Consider the following 21601-nt stretch of genomic DNA (forward strand, 5'->3'; position numbering starts at 1 on the left):
TGTAATTGATTGTCTTCTTGTAATCAAAGGCAAGGCTGCTGACTTTGTTAGTTTCTCTGCTTTGCAACTGCTGGAGGAAGACTTTGTGGGGAAGGGAACCCAGGTTGTTGAGGTGGTTTTCGCTGCATGTATCTGTTTGCATGTTGTGTCTCTGAGGTATTGAGAGAAGGATAAGGTCCATTACATTCAGATTCAATAAGTATCAAATGCTTGCTACATGAGAGGCAGTCAAAGACCCATTATCTTATTTTATTATTAATTGCATTCATAGTAGTAAAGCTTTGATGAAAAAAGTGAAAGCGTTAGTTGTGTCTGACTCTTTGCCACCCTGTAGACTGTAGCCTGCCAGGCTCCTCTGTCTATGGGATTCTCTAGGCAAGAATACCAGAGTGGGTAGCCATTCCCTTTTCCAGGGGATCTTCCAGAGTCAGGGATCAAAGGCAGATTCTTTACCTACTGCACCACCAGGGAAGCCTAAAGATTTGATAATGTGTGCAAAACTTAGTCTTTACAATAACTTTTTTCCTGGTATATGTTATTGTTAGAATTTAAATAATCCTTTAACTTTTAAAAACAGGCTGTAAATTTATAAGGAAAATAAAAGGCTTTAACAGTCTTCTCTCTTTGCTTAGGGAATTCCCAAAAGGCAGAATAACAAGATCTTCCATTCTAGATAGTTAGATGAGCCGACTACAGTAACCGATTTTCTCCAGCTAGTACTAGGTAGGTGACACAGTGACCCCTGCACTGTTTACCTGCATCCACCTTGACCGCTAAACAACCTAAACGCACGGAATTGGAATTTTAAAATCACTTCACACAACACAAGAAAGCAACGCCATCTTTCCATTTACCTGCCAGTGCTAAGGAGGGCTGGTTTTTTCCCAGCAGTTAGTTGTCCTGGGAGGAGTGACTCCGTGGGGGCATCCTCTCCCATACACCCCGCTAAGACTCGCACTTTGAGTATGTGGACGGAGCTCTGTCCTTTGGAAAATCAGACTTCGAAAATACACAAAACCTCCTTTGCCCAGATTGGGGGTGTGTGTGTGTGTGTGTGTGTGTGGTGTGTGTGTGTGTGTGTGTGTGTGTGTGTGTGTGTGTGTGTGTGTGTGTGTGTGTGTGTGTGTGTGTGTGTGTGTCACACACACAGAGACAGACAGAGAGAGAGAGAGAGAGACTGCATAAACCCCCGGGAAAGCTCAGCTGTCGCCTGACCCCTGCGAGTTATGCAGTTTTCCTAACCTTGACCTGAAGTCAGACGTCTTTAACCCCTTTCCAAAACGTCGCTCGCGCTGGGCTGCCGTTGGAAAGGAAAAAAAAAAGGGAAAAAGAAAAACGGAACCTCCCTATTCCGAGACTCGGGTAAAGAGCACTCGCTCCCAGGGGGCCTGGGACAACTTGCCGGCTACCCTGCCCAGGGCTTTGAAATCAGCACAAACCGCCGGACCCCTTCGCGCTTCGCGTGCCCGACCCGCATCCCGCCACTTCCCTCTTCACACGCCGGCAGGAGCGGGTGGCGGCACCGAGGCGATTTTATTCGTATGTTTTTCCTCCGGGTTTTGTCATGGAAACGCTGACACACAAGCTCCAGACGGCGGCCGGCCGAGCCGGTGACTGAGGGCCTTTGGGACCCTGCGGAGCGCGGCGCGCACTCCCCGGGAAACAGCTGGACGCGACCAAATCCCGGGTAGGGGCGGGGGGAGCGAGACGCTCCGCCCCGGCGCTCCGGTCCCGCCCTCCGCCCGGCTCTCCGCAGGCGCCCTCCCCTCGCCGGGGGCTGCGAGTTGCATTTGGTAAAACCCAGCCCCGGAATATATAGATCATTGGAGCGCAATGAAGTAGCCTTTGGCGAAGAGGGAGGGGGCCGGTCCGACAGCCACAGAGGCCAGCGCGGCGGCAGCGGCGGCTGCACCACCATCAGCATCACCGCTCGCACCCCAGTCGCCCGGCCCGCGAGGAGGCAGCGGCGGCCGCCGGCGGGAGCGGAGGCGGAGGCGGCGGAGAGGCGAGGAGGAGCCGCGGGAGGAGCAAGAGCGCGCAGCCGGCGGGTCCACGCATCTCCGCACTTCCAGAGCAACTCCGGCGCCTTCCACACCCCTGCCCGGGGCTGGGGGCTCTGAGAGCAGCCGCGAAGCCAGCCCCTATCCTCCCAGCGATCCTTGCCCAGCCCTGTCCTGCGCCTCCCGGGCTCCGCTCCGCCCCGCGGGGTCCCGGCTCCTTCGCTCCGGGAGCGCCTCCCGGACACCCGGGTTCCCGCAGCCAGGACAAAGCCATGAAGCCGGCGCTGCTGGAAGTGATGAGGATGAACAGAATTTGCCGGATGGTGCTGGCCACTTGCTTGGGATCCTTTATCCTGGTCATCTTCTATTTCCAAAGTATGTTGCACCCAGGTAGGGGGCGCGTTAGCGTGGTTTTGTTGGATATTTTCTTCTTTCTCGTGCTCTCGCTCCCTCGCTCACCGTGGCTGGTTTCTGACTCTTCCACCCTTACCTCTGCTCTCTGGGCCACCTCGGGGTTCCTTGCTGACCGGGTCTGCCCGGATCCCCGAGTCGAGATGGGGAGAAAAGATATACTCCTTCCTCTTCTTCCTCCCAACTCCAGGCTGGAGGATGGGACCAGAGGGGCGGTAGATTTTTTTTTCTTCTTTGTGTCTCTTGTCTGTCTACGAGGTAGCAGAGCAAGGTAGAGGTTGTGGGAAGCTCCTGGGGGTGGAGGATCAGTTTGAAGAGAACGAAACTCCCTCTCCGCTTCTGCCGAGGTCCGAGGATGAAAGAGGCGCCAGTCACCCCGCTCCCCAGAGAGCTGCCTCTTCCTGGTGGGGGGGCCGGGGACGAAGGGTGAGCGCCGGGCGAGGTTGCCCGTCTGGCCGCGAGCTTGAGAGCCTGAGGCTAGGCTCCCACGTGTGCGGGTTTCGGCGCCGCGCCGAGCAGGTGGAGGGAGAAATTGGGGGTGTCCGACACTGCCCCCCCCACCAGCTGGGGTTGGGTCTCGGCGCCGGCTGCTTGCCCCCGGGGTTCGGCTCCGCATTGACCTTGAGGCTGGTGCCACGGGGCCTGCTCCCACTCGCCCAGTCCGGCTCGCGACCCTGTACTGGGGGTTACTCAGAGCCCCGGGATCGCGCCGCTTTAGTTTGGGAGGAAACTTTGGTCGGTTCTGGGCTGACCGTCAGTTGCACCCCACCCCCACCCCGCCCCCAACTCCTGGGTTCTGAGCATCCGGAATCCCCCGGCGCCCGCCCGGCCGTGTGGGAAGGAAACCCGCCCCCACCCCCACCCCGCGCCTCCCCGCAGTCCCGGGTGGCTTAGACAAGTTCCACACCTGAAATCTGGACTCGGAGAGGGACGAGGCTGCCCCTTCCGAGGAGCGGGAAGGAAAGTTTGGGAGGGACTGGCGGCCTTGAGCACGGTGGCCCCGGGATCGCAGCTCCACTCCGAAGCCCAACAGGTAAAACCTTCCCGAGAAGCTTCCGGGGAAACGGGCATCTCGCGGTGGAGTCGTGGTCTTCCAAGCCCTGGCCCCCAGCAGGCCCTCTGTGGACCACATGGGCTCCCAAATCCACCAATCACGCCTCCCTGTTGCCTTTCTCAGTGTAGTCAGGGCAATAATTTGCTTTTATAATTGCAAGGAGGGAGCTGGAAGCCCATTTCCTTCCAGGGCTATAGGGTTGTGTTCTGCTTTCAGTGTGTATCTGACACAGAGGCAGCACTGAATTCATCTAACCTGCATTGGGTGGTGGCAGAGGACCAAAGCTGTTCTTTCCATCAAACTTTGGGATTCCTTGACAGCTGGGACAGAACGGCCCCTCTGCCAAACTGGGCCTGGAGGAGTTGTTAAGCTGGCCCCTTGGCCAAGAATAAAGTCTCAGTCTGTTGTGGCCTGACACTACCACATGTAACCTCAGGACGTCGGAGCCAGCCTGGTAAAGGGTGGCTTTTGTTTGCAGCTGGGTATTTTTAGTTTCATGTCAGCAAACTGCAGCGGTGTTTGTCTCCTCACCCAAACCAGTGGTTGTGAAACTTCTTAGGGAATTTAAAAATGGACCTGGCTTGCCTGCCGGCAGCCAGTCAGTGGTTGCAATGGGCAGGACCAGACAGACTGCTGTGTCCTAGGCCAGGCTCCGCCCGGAGGCCTGGGGGACTGGGTGGCGTGCAAATACACTGGGGGCCCAACAGCTCAAACAAAGAGCTGAATGATTTGGTCTAGACACTACAGATGTGTTTAGGCCACTTAGGTTTTGCCTGGACCAAATGTGCCGGGTAGTTCTTTGAGGAAATGCCTGGAACAGTGAGGTGTATTAGTTTCCAGCAGGAATGTGCTATAACTTTTCTGTACCTGTTAGTTGTCCAGGGAGATACTAACTAGTAAGACTATCGCTGCCTGTGATTTTTAAGCATCCTGTGTTTCTCTCACCCTTTGTGAGAATTAGGAAATAACTTCCCAGCCAGGGATACCAGGAAGAAATTTCCAACTTGTAACTGACACTTTGTGAAAATTTCCAGCCTTAGTTGGAATATTAAGTTGGCTTGAAAGTGGTGTTAGCTGCTTTCAGTCTGGCTTTTCGGTACCAGGGACAGAAGCTTTGCCAAGGCTTTCCAGATAAGGATTTGCCATCCTTGACCCTCTGCTCTCAACCTTGGCTTCCCTTCTTGGTCCCACTTCCAATCCCCAAATGGCATTTGTGGATTATTTGCTTATATGAGTATGCTTGTCTGTTATTTTCCTCCAGTCTATAGCAAAGACTACTTTCAATACGTTCTATTGAATGTAGAACTGTATTGGTCAACATTCAACTGAAAGGTCTTCCTTATTTTGAATTATATATAGTTCCATGAAAACTCCATGCCAATAGTTTATTATGATATGGGACATAAAAATATACTTTGAAATTAATATTAAGCATTTGCACTCCCCCAGCCCCCCACCCCCATTTTATTAAACTATGCTCTTGATGACAACCGATGCTATCTCTTTTTCCTACTGCTTGGAATTTCCTTAAAAGTTAGCTGCTCTTTGCTTCTCTGAAGGATTTCGGGTTGTGACAGCTGATCTTTTAGCCTGGCACTGCAGTTTCCATTTCTCCAGATCACCCTGGGAGAGGCAGAAGGGACCACAGCATGGCACAGATTGTGTTGCTAAAAATTAGGAGCCCTCTGGCAGAGAGGCTATTTCTATTCCTATCTGAAATAGAAATGTAGTATTCCAAAAAGAAATGGATCCCTGGCTTCATTGATGGCTAGAGAATACCTGGAGTGTGTGAGGAGGAAGGCAACAGAGACAAGCTGGCGAGGGGCTGGCTGGCTGTTCCGCTGATTCTAATCTGGGATTCATTGTCTTTTGTACTTTTCTAATACAGCAGCTTGAGTAATTGATCTTTAATTTGGTTGTTGGGTTCAGCAGAAGTGGGCTCCTTGTCAGTACAGGCAGTTTTCTTTAGTTCTTTGACACTCTAAGTTAATAGTCTTAGGGCAGGGTCTGGGCTTTAGGCCCTATTCTAATCCCAGTGTTCGGCACAGTGCCCGGCCCATAGTAGTTTCTCAATAAAGTATTTGCTGGATGAATGACTGAAGTGGCTAGATTCTAGGAGACCTGCTTCTCCAACTTTTGGGAAGTTGTATCAAACCTTGCCAAGAATGCCTCGTCAGTAAGTCTGGCTCTCTTGACAGGGGTGTGGGACACTGGAGACAAGGTCTGGACGCTTCTCTATCCTCCTGGTCTCTGAGACCCCTCAAGTCATAAGTCAAGTTTAAGCTCATCACACCCCAGACAGAACACTCCCCTTGCCCTAGAGTTGCTGCCCTGAAGTGTGAGACAGTGAGGCTGCTGGGTGTCTTAGGTACGGGGAAGCTTGGTCTCTTTTAACCACTGACCTGTAGAAACCGATCTGCAGGAGAGACACCCTCTGTGGGCGTGAACTGCTCCTGATCTCAGTGAGAATGGAGCACCATGCCTGTGCTTTCTGCACAGGTTTGCGTCCATCAGCGATCGCCTCCTGAACATTGATTTGTCTTGGGTACCTGCCCCAGACAGCCGGCCTTTGATGGAGCTGTGTCTTGGGGCGGGCTAGGCAGAGCTGAAAGGCCCCCAGGCTGCATTTGTGCTGAGTGTGTGAAGGTGGCTCCCCTGAACCTTCCTTTCGTGTTACTCCGTAGGGTTGTGGTTTTGTTTGAAACCTCCTGTTCATAGGAGAGAAGCCTGGGGAGAAAGCCTTTCTTCTCTCTTTCTCTTCCTCTGGTTTTTTTTTTTTTTTTTTATGTTTACTTTCACTGTCGCCTGGGATTTCTTTGCCTTGGTCGAATGTATTGAAAAATTATACCCTTTATTTAAAGGCTTCCTGGGTTACCCCTTTGTAGTTCACTTGATTAGATTGGATGTAAAACACTTGCATTATAATTTTAGCCTAATTATAAAAGTAATATATGTTCATTTTAGAAAATTTAGGAGGTACAGAAGACAAGCAATCATCCATTAATCTACCACCCAGAGGCAAGGGGTCCTTTTTTCCTGTCTATTATAGAATATATATATTAAAAAAATAAATGAGATCCTATCCTGGATTTTGTACCTTGTTTGATAGATAATATGTATTTTAGACAAATACATCATTATGGTCATTATGGTGACCAGTAATTAAGTTGAAAAACAGAAAACTTAGTCACAAACTTTTAAATTTATAGGGTTGCCTATACCTCTAACCTCCCATCCCCACTACTTTGCAGAGTGCCAATCTGGTATTGTGTTTTTTTTTTTCTTTCTGCATGTATTTAATTTTAAAGAATCTTTTTTGCTGATACATGAAATGAATTTGGAGTTAGACCAGGTTGTAGGGGCTGTTCTCTTATATATATGAAACTTCTTTTGAAAAGAAGTCAGGAAGTTCTCAAATATGACAATGTTATAAATCCTGGAAGCTGCATCAAATAGCTGAAAGATAAGATGTTTCCAGCATCTGGCCTCCCCTTGGCGGTTTAAATGTTTGCACCTCCATGGGGAGTTTCATAGCTGCTCAAAGATGAGACAGATACACTTAGGCACTTTCCTTCGACAGTTAGATCTGCTGTCCAGGAGTCCTCAATTTGTTGCCTCTGAAATAAAAGTGGTGATCGAGCACCAGAGGAAGAGTGGTTGGGGGATTTCTGATGGACGAGGAGTGGGAGAATCAACCCGCCAGCAGAACGGGCTGTTTATATTTATCTGGATGAAAAGTAATTTTGCTTATGAGCTGTATTGGCCACAACCATTTAAAAACAGGAAATCAAAGGCTTACAAGTGGGCACCGCCCTTTCCCTTCTTCAATCTACCAAGAGGACAAAGCTCTTCTTAATCTGGGGACAGTGAATGGAAAGACTTTCATGAAAGTCACAGCCACTGGTAAGGGCAGATTCTGAAAAAAACCAGTAGTTTTACGTATTCATTTTCTCTTTTTTGTTTTTCTTCTCTTGAATTTTGAGACCTCCATCTTTATCACAAATGAGGAGTGAGGCAGTCCCTCCCCTGAGATCATTGAATAGTCTGATCTGTCCATTAAAAATTCCTAGAACTTGTAATTTGATGCATCTTATATCAGATGTGATTCATCAGAATTTGAGATCAGAGCTGCTCTTTCTCTCTCTGTCTCTTTCTCTCCTCTACTCTGTGCCAGGCATTGTTCTCGGCACTGGGGATACCATAAAACATTATTTCTGCCCTCACAGAACTTACCTTCTAGTGAGGTATAGGCAGACTTTAAGGAAGTGCAGAAGTCACATACATAAGTCATGTGTCAGATGGTGTGAAGAGAGAAGAACAAAGCAAGAGATATGAATGAGCGATGTGAGAGGCCAGGGTTGCAGTTTAATGCAGAGGTCATTACAGGATGTCGCTGACAAGTTGACATTGGAGAACAGAGACGGGAAGAAGTGGAGCAGCTGGCCACATGTCAACCCAGTCCCAGATAGGATATTCCAGGTTCAGAGCAGCACAAGTCTGTTCCCTGAGGCAGGACCTCGTATGGCAGGCAGCTCTGAGTGTCTGGAGCAGAGGGAGGAAGCAGCTAAGACCAGGAGGTGCAGAGAGATTGTGTGGATCTTGGCCTTGACTGGCGACAGGATGGGAAGCTCTGAAAGAGTTTGGGCTGAGGACTCTTGGGGGAGGGGTTGTGGAATGGGTGGACAAGCCCGAAGCCTCTTACTTGCACTTTTGTGTTCATCTTTGAGCAGCCACAGTGCAGCTGGGTGAAGTGTTTACCGTGTAAATCCCACTTCTCCTCCATCAACCTCTGCCTCCCCCTCACCTCCAAACTAGACCACCCCACTTTTTCAGTTTTTTAAAGCAGTAATGTATAAATCAAAACAAAACAAAAAAACCCAATTTGACAGGAATTTTAACTGAGTTTGTGTTGGGAAATTCTTGAAATGTCTAAGGCGAGATCCACAGCATTCATAGATGGAAACCTACCATCAACAGCCTCTGACTTCTGGAGGCACTCAAGAAAAATAGAGAAGGAATGGATCGATGATTTGGGAGTGAAAGACCTGGATCCTAGTTGGACATACCCCCTCTGCCTGCTCCTGTGAATTACTATATTTTATCAATTCTAAGACACTCATTCTTTTCACCCTCCTGACATTTAACTTGTTGTAACTGATGGTTTCTTAGTGCTGTGCTGACCTTTAACGCATAGCCTTTATTTTCTTAGTGGAACATAAAGTACCAGTGATTCTTATAGTTGATGCCCTTGGACCCACCTCTGTAAATTGTGAAAGTTACTTTCTGTACACCATGGCATACCTCAGAATCTCAGTAAGGTGATAAAAATGGCACTCAGGCTCCAGCTGAGGGCCCGGGGGGTACCTGATTAATCTTGATCACCTGCTTCATAAAGGCTTTGCTGGTCGGCAGGGCTTTCAGTCTTTTCTGCTGTATCTGGGAAATTTGCACCTATTTTCAGAGCCACAGGGCTTGTATCTCTTTCTGATTAACTGATGAGGTTGGTAAGAGTCAGAATAGGAATGTGGGAAAGTGAGTTATTTAATATGGGGCTCAACTCTGGAAGATCACAGAGAAATAGACTTTGTGATGTTGTTTGGGGAAAATGCCACCAGTGTGGATTTTGCTTTCTTTCAAGGCTGCTGAACTCCCATGGCCTTGGTCATTTACCTTTTCTGTTGTTGTTCAGTCGCTCAGTCATATCCGACTCTTCGTGACCCCATGGACTGCAGCACACCAGGCTTCCCTGTCTTTCACTATCTCCCGGAGTTTACTCAAACTCATGTCCATTGAGTCAGTGATGCCATCCAGCCATCTCATCCTCTGTCATCCCCTTCTCCTCCTGCCCTCAGTCTTTTCCAGCATCAGGGTCTTCTTCAACTAGCTGGCTTTTCGCCTCAGGTGGCCAAAATATTGGAGCTTCAGCTTCAACATCAGTCCTTCCAGTGAATATTCAGGGTTGATTTCCTTTAGGATTGACTAGTTTGACTTCCTTGCTGTCCAGAGGACTCTCAAGAATCTTCTTCAGAAATGCGTGGTAGTTGTTTGTTTACTTATATTCAGTACATGTTCCTCTTTTGAGGAACCTCTGCCAAGTTCCTCTTTATAGCCTCTAAGCTTGGCCCAGAGGTACTTAGGAAACATTTAAAGAGTAAATAAGTGACTGGCAAAGATGCCTTTTCTGCCTCCATGCCCACCTCACCAATATGCATAAGCCCAGAGGGAAGAGCAGGTTGGCTTGCTGTGACAAATAGCTTCTGGTATGGTCTGCTTTGTTTCTCAGACCTCTTTGCTTCTGGCTTGCTGGGATTCAGCCAGGCTTCAGGGTGTGAACTGGGGAGGGGTCTAGGTATTTTAAACAGAAAGGTATTTAATGAAGGGGATCTGGTCCTTAAAAAAGTTGGGAATGCTGGTGGTCAAGAACCCGCTTGCCAATGCAGGAGACGCAGGACATTCAGGTTTGATCCCTGGGTTGGGAAGATCCCCTGGAGGAGGAAATGGCAACCCACTCCAATATTCTTAACTGAAAAAATCCCATGGACAGAGGAGCCTGGTGGGCTACAGTTCATGGGATTGCTCAGTCATGTCTGAGCATGCACACACATAGAAGCATAGGGCTCTCAGCTGGGCCTCCAGGAATTAGCCTCAGGTAATAGTAGTAGCATATGTGACAACATGTACAGCCCTGGCTACTAAAAACAACTGACCCACTCAGTGTGCTGCTACCTCTGAGACTATGTTTGGAACTACCAAATCCAAGAACAAACTAATGACGCTGGGACCCTGGGATCAGAAATCCTGATTCCAGAATTGGGATGCTCCTGCAGCCATCTCTCAACACCCAGCAAGCCAGAGAGTGGTCCCGAAGAGTGTTGCCCAAACCCCTCATCACTCTCACATCATCAGGAGGCTGAAGAAAACCTGGAAGGCGGGGAGGTGGCCTCTCACCTGTGGTCTCTTTCTAAATCTGAAGTCACTGTTTCTGTCTAGGGGAGCCAAACTCACATTCAGAACCTTAGCTTCAGAACCAGGAGGGCTGGGAAACATAGCTTTTAAATCAATAGCCCTTACTGTATAGAAAGGCTTTCTAGAAGGGAGTAGAATGGGTGATGAGCAGACATCCAGAGTGCTCACCACTCCCTATTGGTAAAACATATGTGAGGAGCCATCTCCCATCTATTTTGCTTATAGTAAGTGTATTCATATTATTCCCATTATCTAAATATGTAGGATAAGGATGTTTCTGTTTCTAACAATAGTGATTGTAAACCCACATGTTCATTACCATCTGGGAAATTCTGTTAGCGAACTCCCGGTCAGCTTCGATTCTCTTGCCCTTTTTACCTTGTCATGTGGCATACAAGGGGCTTCACAGGTGGCGCTAGTGGTGCCCAGGTTCCCACCTGCTAATGCAGGAGACGTAAGAGACACAGGTTCGATCCCCGGGTCAGAAAGATCCCCTGGAGGGGGGCATGCCACCCCACTCCAGTACTCCTGCCTAGAGGATCTCATGGACAGAGGAGCTTGGAGGGTTGCAGTCCATAGGGTCACAAAGAGTCGGACACAACCGAAGTGACTTAGCACACAGCGCATGGCATACAAGACTCAGGGAGAGAGAGGAATTTTCCTCTGTGCATTTTTTTGTGCACATAATATGTGCATGCATTGTGAGTATTATCTCCAAGCTGCAGTGTTTTTTATTTTTAATTTTTGCAGCTTTCGGGGTCTTAGTTCCTCTGTGTGTGTGTGCTTAGTCGCTCAGTCATGTCTGACTCTTTGCAACCCTATGGACTGTAGCCTGCCAGACTCCTCTGTCCATGGGGATTCTCCAGGCAAGAATACTGGAGTGGGTTGCCGTGCCCTCCTCCAGGTGATCTTCCCAATCCAGGCATAGAGCCCAGGTCTGCCGCATTGCAGGCAGATTTCTTTACCACCTGAACCACCAGGGAAGCCCAACTGAGGCTTCAGCAGTGAAAGGGCTGAGACCTACCCATTGGACCACCTGGGAATTCCCTCCAAGCTGTAATTTCTTGACTGGAATCTCTTTAAGCCTCTATTCCACTTTGTGAGGACTAGTTTAGGTGAAAGTAGATGATGTAATCTGTAAATCTACCTGGGATTCAGTTGTAAACGGTGATCTGAGAGCAGTGGGTTGACTGAGTTCCTTGGTCCCTCTCTGTCTCCCTCCTCAGGACGCCTGAATTTCATAAATGCGTGTAACTTGGTACAACGGATTAGGTGAGGGTGTTTGTTCCAATTCGTATTTTACATTAATTCATATTTTTAACATTAAATTTCTTTTTCTAAATTCATTGAAAGTGGAAGTCCTGATGTTTCCTTTCCAGGCCCCTTTGTGATAGTTGGAGTGTGTCAGCTAAACTTTGGAACCCGAGGTAGAGACTGGTCTTGAATGTAGTTGGTGATTGTCAGACCCACCACAGTCAAGTTTGGGTAAAAGTATAGTTTGCCACCCAGGTGGCTCAGTGATAAAGAATCCACCTGCCCATGCAGGAGACACAGGAGACATGGGTTTGATTCTTGGGTCGGGAAGATCCCCTGGAGTAGGAAATGACAACCTGCTCCGATATCCTTGCCTGGAGAATCCCATGAATAGAAGAGCCTGGCTGACTGTAGTCCATGGGGTCACAAAGAGTCAAACATAACTGAGTGACTAAGCACGTACACACAGTTAGTGCTACTTCGTACTAAAGATAGTTCTGACAGTGGTGAGTCAGAGTTTGGCATTAGATATGTGGTGTGGGTAGGACTGATATTTCCAGTATCACTGGAGTTCAGGTCTCGCTCAGATAGGGATGGATAGAAATAAAGAGGGCTTTCCTGGTAGCTCAGATGGTAAAGAATCCACCTACAGTGCAGGAGACCCAGGTTCAATCCCTGAGTCGGGAAGATCCCCTGGAGGAGGAAATGGCAACCCACTCCAGTATTCTTACCTGGAGAATTCCATGGACAGGAGCCTGGCAGGCTATAGTCCATGAGGTTGCAAAGAGCTGGACATGACTGAGTGACTGTTTCAAGCCCAGCAATGTAAGTGTTGAAATCCATATCAATCTCCGGCTTAACTGGTTATCTTAAAGGCCTTGTGAAAAAAACCCACAAAGGCAACGCCAATTCAACAGGCTGGTAGTTGGGTTTCTGTTAGAAACTGCTCATTTCAAAGAATCCCAGAAGAGGGAAAACACAAAGGCCCCTCTAAGGTAGTGTTGTAACACTTTACATTTCTTAACGGTTGACATATCTTACCTTCAGTGCCGTTGTTCCTGGTCATTCACTATGGTGAAAAAAAAAGCACAGAATTTGCAGCCCAGTATCAGTGTTCAGGCTCTGACTGTCTACTGTCAGAGCCATTCGACATCACTCAGGATGGTTTGGTTGAATGCTGTTGAGAGTTAGACTCTGTGCTGGGTGCTGGAGATACAGCAGGGACCCAAGTGGATAAGAGTTGACGGGGGGAGACATAATATAAACAAATGCATGTTTGAACCACTGAGTCTGTTGGATGGTGACAAGTGCTGCAGAGAAAGAAAAATAAAGCCAGGAAGTAAGATGTGAAATGGAAGCAGTAAGTGATCACTTCTAAATAGAGTGATCAGGAAAGGCTCCCTGAGAAGAGGGCTTTAGGATCAAAGGAGGTGAGGGTTCAAGGGGGTGCATTGACAAAGAAATACAGCTATTTGTTGGGTATTATTTCCTGGAGGCTGACATAGGTCAGGTGTTTAATATGTATTACATATTCCTTATAGGGATCTTACAGGGTTCATCTCTTGTAATCACCATTTTACAAGGAGGGTAGGAGACTAGGGTGGACTTGCCAGGTGGCACTAGTGGTAAAGAACCCGCCTGCCAACGAGGGAGACACAAGAGATGCGGATTCGATCCCTGTGTCGGGAAGATCCCCTGGAGGAGGACATGGCAATCCAGTCCAGTATTCTTGCCTGGAGAATCTCACAGATAGAGGAACCTGGCTGGATATAGTCCTAGGCTTGCAGAGAGTCAGACATGACTGAAGTGATCTAACACAGAAGCACACAGGAGACTAGGGCATAAAGAATGTGACTTGTCTGAGGTCACACAAGAACTGATGACTCCAGAATTAAATCATGGCTGTCTGACTCTTTCTCTGAATGTCTAGTTGGGGCTCTCAGTTGAGGGGCTCTCCCTGGCCCCCACATTTGGAAATGTGTCATGACGTGCTTGTTTGTCCCAAAGAATGAGGACATCAGTTTATTGGGCAGAGCCAAGGATGCTAGACATCCCGCACAGGGTGGGATCTTTCTCCCATCAGATCATCATCTTAGCCATGGGCCAACGACTCTTCTTTTGGAGAAATCCCTCAAGACTCTCCATGCTTCAGTGGTGTCTGGCATAGTACCTGGCCACACTCAATGACTTGGGAATGTGCCCGGCACATTGTAGGGGCTTAATAATTGATTGATTACAAGTCACCAACTCAGATTTGGTCTCCTCATTTGCCAAGGGAAGGTAGTAATATTACTTCTTTTCCTTGGTAGTGGGAAAGATTAAATGAGAAATGAGATGTGAAAATACATTGAAGATGGGTGCAAAAACAGTATACATATATTTTTAAAATAGGTACACTGTGGTTCCTCGTTCTAAGATTTTACTCTTCATGTTGACGACAGTGCTGTTATATTGCATCCTGCTGGAATCCTGAGCAAATGTTTATCTGTTTCGTAGGTGTGACTTACCCTGTAAGGTTTGCCACAAGAGTCCTGCTTTTTGGCCTCAGTGACACCATCTTTCTGGGTGTCCTGACCATCCATCTGCTATGCTGTCACACCTCCCCTGCCAAGGCCAACACTTAGCACTGCCTCTGTGGAGCTTGGAGTGTTTTGCAAAAGCTGAGTTTATCTGGTGAAAAATCAGCTTTGTGGTTTCACACCAAATGCAGGAACCATAGCTTCCTCCTCCCCAATTATGCACACAATTACCTCCCGGGTTCCCACAAACTTTAAAAAAGTGGTTCTTGAAAAATACAGCACAGGCCACCTGTCAGTGCCGTTTCTGCAGCTGAACTCTGAGGAGGATGGAAGTCATTTCGGAAGAGGAGACGTTGTGGGATGTCAGGGCGCATCACACGGGACAGAACTGATCATCCTTGGTCTCCACGTTCAAGCCCCAGGTGTGCACAGGAGGACTTTCTGGGTTCTTCTCACACAGGGGCCTGTCCTCCCAACTCTTATCTGCAGGGTGGAGCCTCCTTGGCAGGCTGGCACTCAGAGCACGGGCAGAGGTGCATTTCTGCCCACTGTCACCACAGCAGGTACTGAGATGCAGTCGAAAGACTGTGATTCTGAGTTGGGCGAGGCCCTGGGTTCTTCAGGATTCCTGGGTGGCTCAGTGGTAAAGAATCCACCTGCCAATGCAGGAGACTCGGGTTCAATCCCTGGGTCAGGAAGATCCCCTGGAGAGAGAAATGGCAACCTACTCCAGTATTCTTCCTTGGAAAATCCCATGGACAGAGGAGCCTGTCAAGGTATGGTCCATGAGGTCGCAAAGAGTCGATGCATGCACACACACACCGGGCTCTTCAGCCTGGCACCAAGGACCTATCTGATGCTCTTCTGCTCCACCTCTGGCCCCTCAGACAGTCCCTGCTGGGCTTGATACTTAACAGAGGATGGAAAAGTCTGTCAATGCTCGCAGTTCTTTTTGTTTTTTCAGTTCATTTCAGTTGCTCAGTCGTGTCCGACTCTTTGCGACCCCATGAACTGCAGCACGCCAGGCCTCCCTGTCCAACACCAACTCCCAGAGTCCACCCAAACCCATGTCCATTGAGTCGGTGATGCCATCCCACCATCTCATCCTCTGTCGTCTTCTTCTCCTCCTTCCCTCAATCCTTCCCAGCATCAGGGTCTTTTCCAATGAGTCAGCTCTTCACATCAGGTGGCCAAAGTATTGGAGTTTCAGCTTCAACATCAGTCCTACCAATGAACACCCAGGACTGATCTCCTTTAGGATGGACTGGTTGGATCTCCTTGCAGTCCAAGGGACTCTCAAGAGTCTTCTCCAACACCACAGTTCAAAAGCATCAATTCTTCAGTGCTCAGCTTTCTTCACCGTCCAACTCTCACATCCATACATGACCACTGGAAAAACCATAGCCTTGACTGCTGCTGCTGCTGCTAAGTCGCTTCAGTCTGGACCAGATGGACCTTTTTTGACAAAGTAATGTCTCTGCTTTTTAATATGCAATCTAAGTTGGTCATAACTTTCCTTCCAAGGAGTAAGCGTCTTTTAATTTCATGGCTGCAGTCACCCCCCAAAATAAAATCAGCCACTGTTTCTACTGTTTCCCCATCTATTTGCCATGAAGTGATGGGGCTGGATGCCATGATCTTAGTTTTCTGAATGTTGAGCTTTAAGCCAACTTTTTCACTCTCCTCTTCCACTTTCATCAAGAGGCTCTTTACTTCTTCTTCACTTTCTACCATAAGGGTGGTGTCATCTGCATATCTGAGGTTATTGATATTTCTCCCGGCAATCTTGATTCCAGCTTGTGCTTCCTCCAGCCCAGCGTTTCTCATGATGTACTCTGCATAGAAGTTAAATAAGCAGGGTGACAATATACAGCCTTGACGTACTCCTTTTCCTATTTGGAACCAGTCTGTTGTTCCATGTCCAGTTCTAACTGTTGCTTCCTGACCTGCATACAGGTTTCTCAAGAGGCAGGTCAGGTGGTCTGGTATTCCCATCTCTTTCAGAATTTTCCACAGTTTATTGTGATCCACACAGTCAAAGGCTTTGGCATAGTCAATAAAGCAGAAATAAATGTTTTTCTGGAACTCTCTTGCTTTTTCGATGATCCAGCAGATGTTGGCTATTTGATCTCTGGTTCTTCTGCCTTTTCTAAAACCAGCTTGAACTATCTGGAAGTTCACGGTTCACGTATTGTTGAAGCCTGGCTTGGAGAATTTTAAGCATTACTTTACTAGCGTGTGAGATGAGTGCAATTGTGCGGTAGTTTGAGCATTCTTTGGCATTGCCTTTCTTTGGGATTGGAATGAAAACTGACCTTTTCCAGTCCCGTGGCCACTGCTGAGTTTTCCAGATTTGCTGGCATATTGAGTGCAGCACTTTCACAGCATCATCTTTGAGGATTTGAAATAGCTCAGCTGGAATTCCATCACCTCCACTAGCTTTGTTCATAGTGATGCTTCCTAAGGCCCACTTAACTTCGCATTCCAAGATGTATGGCTCTAGGTGAGTGATCACACCATCGTGATTATCTATGTTGTGAAGATCTTTTTTGTACAGTTCTTCTGTGTATTCTTGCCACCTCTTCTTAATATCTTCTGGTTCTATTAGGTCCCTGCCGTTTCCGTCCTTTATTGAGCCCATCTTTGCATGAAATGTTCCCTTGGTATCTCTAATTTTCTTGAAGAGACCTCTAGTTTTTCCCTTTCTTTTGTTTTCCTCTATTTCTTTGCATTGATCGCTGAGGAAGGCTTTCTTATCTCGCCTTGCTATTCTTTGAAACTCTGCATTCAAACAGGTGTCTCTTTCCATTTCTCCTTTGCTTTTCTCTTCCCTTCTTTTCCCAGCTATTTGTAAGGCCTCCTCAGACAGCCATTTTGCTTTTTTGCATTTCTTTTCAAGCTGTTTCTCATTTCTTTTTTCTTGATTCCTGTCTCCTGTACAATGTCACGAACCTCCGTCCATAGTTCATCAGGCACACTGTCTATCAGATCTAGCCCCTTAAATCTACTGCTCACTTCTACTGTATAGTCATAAGGGATTTAATTTAGGTCATACCTGAATGGTCTAGTGGTTTTCTCCACTTTCTTCAATTTTTTTTTTTCAGGCAAGGCTTTATTGGTGCCCCTGTTACAGCAAGTGGGGACCAGGAGCAAACAACAAGTCCCCTTGCTTGCTTGCTCCCCAAGGTGGGGGCAAGCTTATTCCTTATATGGGGTGAAGGTAAGGGTACAAGTTGAAAAAGTATTTTTAAGCACGTGGTCCTCTGGATGAACTTTCTGCCTCATCTAATTGATTTAGAGCAGGGGTTCTCAATGGGGGACAGTTTTGCTCCCTTCTTTCCCACCTGGCAGGGGACTTTTGTCAGTGTCTGGAGACAGTTTCGTTGGCACAGCTGGGGAGGTGGGTCCTACTGGCTTCTAACGAGCAGAGGTCAGGGATGCTGGTCAGCATCCTACAATACATGGGACAGCCTCCTACAGTGAAGAATACTCCAGCCCAGAACATCAGTAGCTGGGAAATCCTTACTTAGATTCCCTATTTTTCTGGTACTTTACTGAAAATAACAGTAATGAGATGATCAGTTAGTGATACTATGTATCAGACAGCATGCCAGCTGCTGTACTTAGATAATCACATTGACTCTTCACCACAGCCTGGTGAGGTGGGCATTTACCAATCCCATTGTACAGATGAGGAAACTGAGGCTTCGGGAGGCCGAGGAGCTTGCCTGAGGTCACAGAGCTGAAAAGTTGCAACAGGATTCCTGCTCAGGTCTGACACCAGAGACTGTATTCTTCATCTCACCGGTGTATTCCACCTACGTGTGCTTGGTTTTAGCTAATTAGGTCAAGAGGTAATTATTTTATAAGAGCCTTCAACGCAGCTGTGGGCTTTGTGTGGGGCATGAGTGGTAGTGCCTTCTCTTCTTACCCTACACTGTAGCCTGGGTGAGCTCATCCCGTCTTGGGGCCCATGGTATCACCTATGTTCAGATGACACGCGCCTCTCTTCAGCTTGGATGTGTCTTAAGGTAAAAGTCCAGTTTATATGTTACCTCCTGTGCAAAACCAAGATCATCTCCTTTTGGTCAGCAGAAGGGGACATGTCCCACGGTACTCTGCGTGTGCACAGTTCTGTTATTGTGTGTGCTGGTGCACTGGCTCGTCAGGAGCAGGCCAGTTCTGGTGATAGCAGCAGCTTACCGTGTTCGAGGGGCTGCAACAAAACCCCACTGACTGGGTGGATTATAAAGGACAGATGTTTGACTTCTCATTGTATCTCCACAGGGTAGAAAGGCTGAGGGACCTCTCTGTGGGCTCTTTTTTAAGGGCCCTCGTCCCATTCATGAGAGCTCTGCCTTCACGCCTGACCACCTCCTGATGGCCCTGCCTCCTGATATTACCACTTTGGGCATTAGGTTTTCAGCATATGAATTTTAGGGGGGGACACAAATGTATAGACCATGGCAGCAGTCAGGAAATATTGAGTGAAAGAATGAGTACATTAGGACTTTCCTGGTGGTCTGGTGGCTAAGACTCTGATCTCCCAATGCAGGGGGCCTGGGTTCCATCCTTGGTCAGGGAACTAGATCCCACATGTCACAACTAAGAGTTAGTATGCTGCAACTAAGGATCCTGCATGCCGAAACGAAGCTCGAAGATCCCACATGCCACAACTAAGACTTGGTGTACCCAAATAAATAAAGAATAAATTTGTTTTTTTTAAAGGAAAGAATGAGTACATTCTTCCCTGGGCTTCCTTGGTGGCTCAGGTGGTAAAGAACGATTCTGCGGTGAGCTGAATGTAAGAGAGCAAAGAGCAACTCATTTAACCCCATGGCTAGATGCAGACGCAGCAAAAAAAGTGAACATCTCTCAAAGACAGCGTTGTATAGTGCTGTAACTAGTGTGTGTCAGGAAGGGGTCTGCAGACCCAGCTCTGGGTGCCCTGCTAGGGCAGTGCTGTCAACAGTGCATTTGTGCTAAGTGGCTTTAGTTGTGTCTGACTCTTTGCGACCCTATGGACTGTAGCCTGCCAGGCTCCTCTGTCCATGGGATTCTCCAGGCGTGAATACTGGAGTGGGTTGCCGTACCCTCCTCCAGGGAATCTTCCTGACCCAGGGATCAAACCTGCGTTTCCTGCGACTACTGCATTGCAGGCGGATTCTTTACTGCTGAGCCACCAGGGAAGCCCCAGCTGCACATGGCACTCTAAACTTTCTAGTAGCCACATTAAAAAGGTATAAACCAACAGGTGAAATTAATATCTACAGTAGTATCATTTTAAGAGGCGGTACTTTTTTTTTTGGCCATGTCACAGGGCATGTGGGATCTTAGTTTCCCCCACCAGGGATCAAACCCTCGCCCCCTGTGTTGGAAGTGTTGGATTGCCAGGGAAGTCCCCAAGAGGCAATAGATATGAACAGTTATTGAGATATTTTTAATTTTTTTTTTACTAAGTCTTCAGAAATTCAGTGTATAGTTTACATTTAAGCACATCTTAATTCAGACTTGCCACATTTCAAGTGCCCCGTAACTGCATGTGGCTCAGGGCTACCTTGCTGGAGAATACAGCTCAGAAGTGTTAGAGAACTTTCTGTGCAATGGATTATAGTTTTTTTGTTTACTTTTCAATCTCTCTCTCTTTTTTTCCCCTTCCCCCCTTTTCAGTTCAGTTCAGTTGCTCAGTCATGTCTGACTCTTTGTGACCCCATGGAATGCAGCACGCCAGGCTTCCCTGTCTATTACCAACTCTCAGAGCTTGGTCAAATTCATGTCTGTCGAGTTGGTGATGCCATCCAACCATCTCATCCTTTGTCGTCCCCTTCTCCTTTTTAAGGGGACGTTTTCCTTCCTGGCTTTAAGCTATCCCCTTTGGAAAGACTGTTGACTCTCTTAGGACTCTAGGTATTAAATAACAGGTATTGGTAGTGGAATCACATATGTGTAGCCAAAGTAATGTCAGTCCTCTGAGGCATCCTCACGGTCTTCTGGCGAATCAAGGCCATGTGAAACTTAACTCTTTTTGTTGTTGGTCAGTCGCTCAGTCGTGTCTGACCCTTTGGGACCCCATGGACTGAAGCACACCAGGATTCCCTATCCTTCACTATCTCCCTGAGTTTGCTCAAACTCATGTCCACTGAGTCAGTGAGATCAAACCATCTCATCCTCTGTCACCCCTTCTCCTCCTGCCCTCAGTCTTTCCCAGCATCAGGTGACCCTCCTAATTCTCATACAGCCTAACAAACTCTGCAATGTAGAGAGAGACTTATCAACTTCATTCTACAGACGAGGCAGTGGAAACTCAAAGAGGCTCGGGGAACTGCTTAAATTTGGTTTAAAGTGGGTTCTAGGTACTTCCCTGGTGGTTCATACTCTCAATTTATGGGACCTGGGTGCAAGTAAGAGCTGGCATGGCCAAATTTTAAAAAAGGGGGTTCTAAAGTAAACGTTTACATGCAAACACTGGTCCAATGAAGATTTGTTCTATCACAGTGGACAGAAGCACACATGACTAAACTGTCTGTGGGGCAAGTGTGATTAGGGTTACAAAGGGAGCAAAAGAGCTTAGGAAGGGGGGGTGATTGATTCAGAGAGGAGTGTTGAGGAAGACTTCACAGGAGAGGTGGTGTTTGCACTGGGTCCTGAATGATGAGTAGAGATTTGCTGGGGGGATTTAGAAGGAGAGGACAGGCACTCCAGGTGAGGGTACCTGCCAGGATCAGGATGAGGCAGGAAGGAGAGTGATGTCTGGGGGCACAAGAAGTTCCAGGGCAGAGAAGTGGATCAGCCACCAACCTGGAGAGCTCAGAAGGCTATGAAGTTTGAATTTTATTCTGGGGGCCCACGAGCCATGGAAGGTTTAGGGTAGGGTCTTCTGTTTTTCAGATGATGAAATGTAAGTTCAGTTGAATGAAACACTTGTGTTTCATTAGAAGGGTAAAGGTTTTCAACTCACTTTCTTCAAAATGAACTTGGAGTCATTTTGAAATACTTTCTATTATGATCATTTAATGGTGGGGGAAGAAGGTTATTCATGAATGTCTAAAGTGCAAACTGAGAAACAGCTTGAAAGCACTCTGGGATGGGATTGAAAAACTCTGCTGTTTGCATTGCTCCTGCCAACATCAGAGGCCATGCATGAGGTCGCCTTTCAGGCTCTCAGTTGCTAATGGTGCCCTCGATTCACCCTGGGAGGGCCCTGGGAGAAGTGACAGGAGAAAGGGAAAGTATGTAAATAGTTGCCTGGTGGAGAATTTCTTGCTTCAGTGTAAACTCTTGGGTCTGTCTGGGGTCAGGTTGCGGCTGTGGACTGCCCTGGAGATGAGCAGTGCAGGCTGGACGAAAAGTGAGCCTTTTCCTCCTGGGAACTGAGACCCCAGGCTTTCATTCCACTC

The 21601-nt window shown here is 47.8% G+C and overlaps 1 protein-coding gene across 4 annotated transcripts in view; it reads left to right on the forward strand.

The window, feature by feature from the left end:
• CHST11 (carbohydrate sulfotransferase 11) overlaps window positions 1-21601 on the forward strand; it is a 340772-nt gene that overhangs the window by 67985 nt on the left and 251186 nt on the right. Inside the window, exon 1 of one of the 4 annotated variants that reach the window (XM_081595638.1) lies at window positions 1782-2390. The exons of 1 other annotated variant lie outside the window; for it this stretch is intronic. In XM_081595638.1, the coding sequence (XP_081451764.1) occupies window positions 2273-2390 (118 nt within the window). In that variant the 5' untranslated portion in view covers window positions 1782-2272. Of the gene's footprint in view, window positions 1-1781; window positions 2391-3285; window positions 3445-21601 lie in introns of those variants that run through there. 2 more of the 4 variants (XM_081595639.1, XM_081595641.1) reach the window with 2 other exon arrangements.

Source organism: Giraffa tippelskirchi, chromosome 4, assembly GCF_054371585.1.
Source record: "Giraffa tippelskirchi isolate mGirTip1 chromosome 4, T2T-mGirTip1v1.2.pri, whole genome shotgun sequence".
In the NCBI taxonomy this organism is placed as follows: domain Eukaryota; kingdom Metazoa; phylum Chordata; class Mammalia; order Artiodactyla; family Giraffidae; genus Giraffa; species Giraffa tippelskirchi.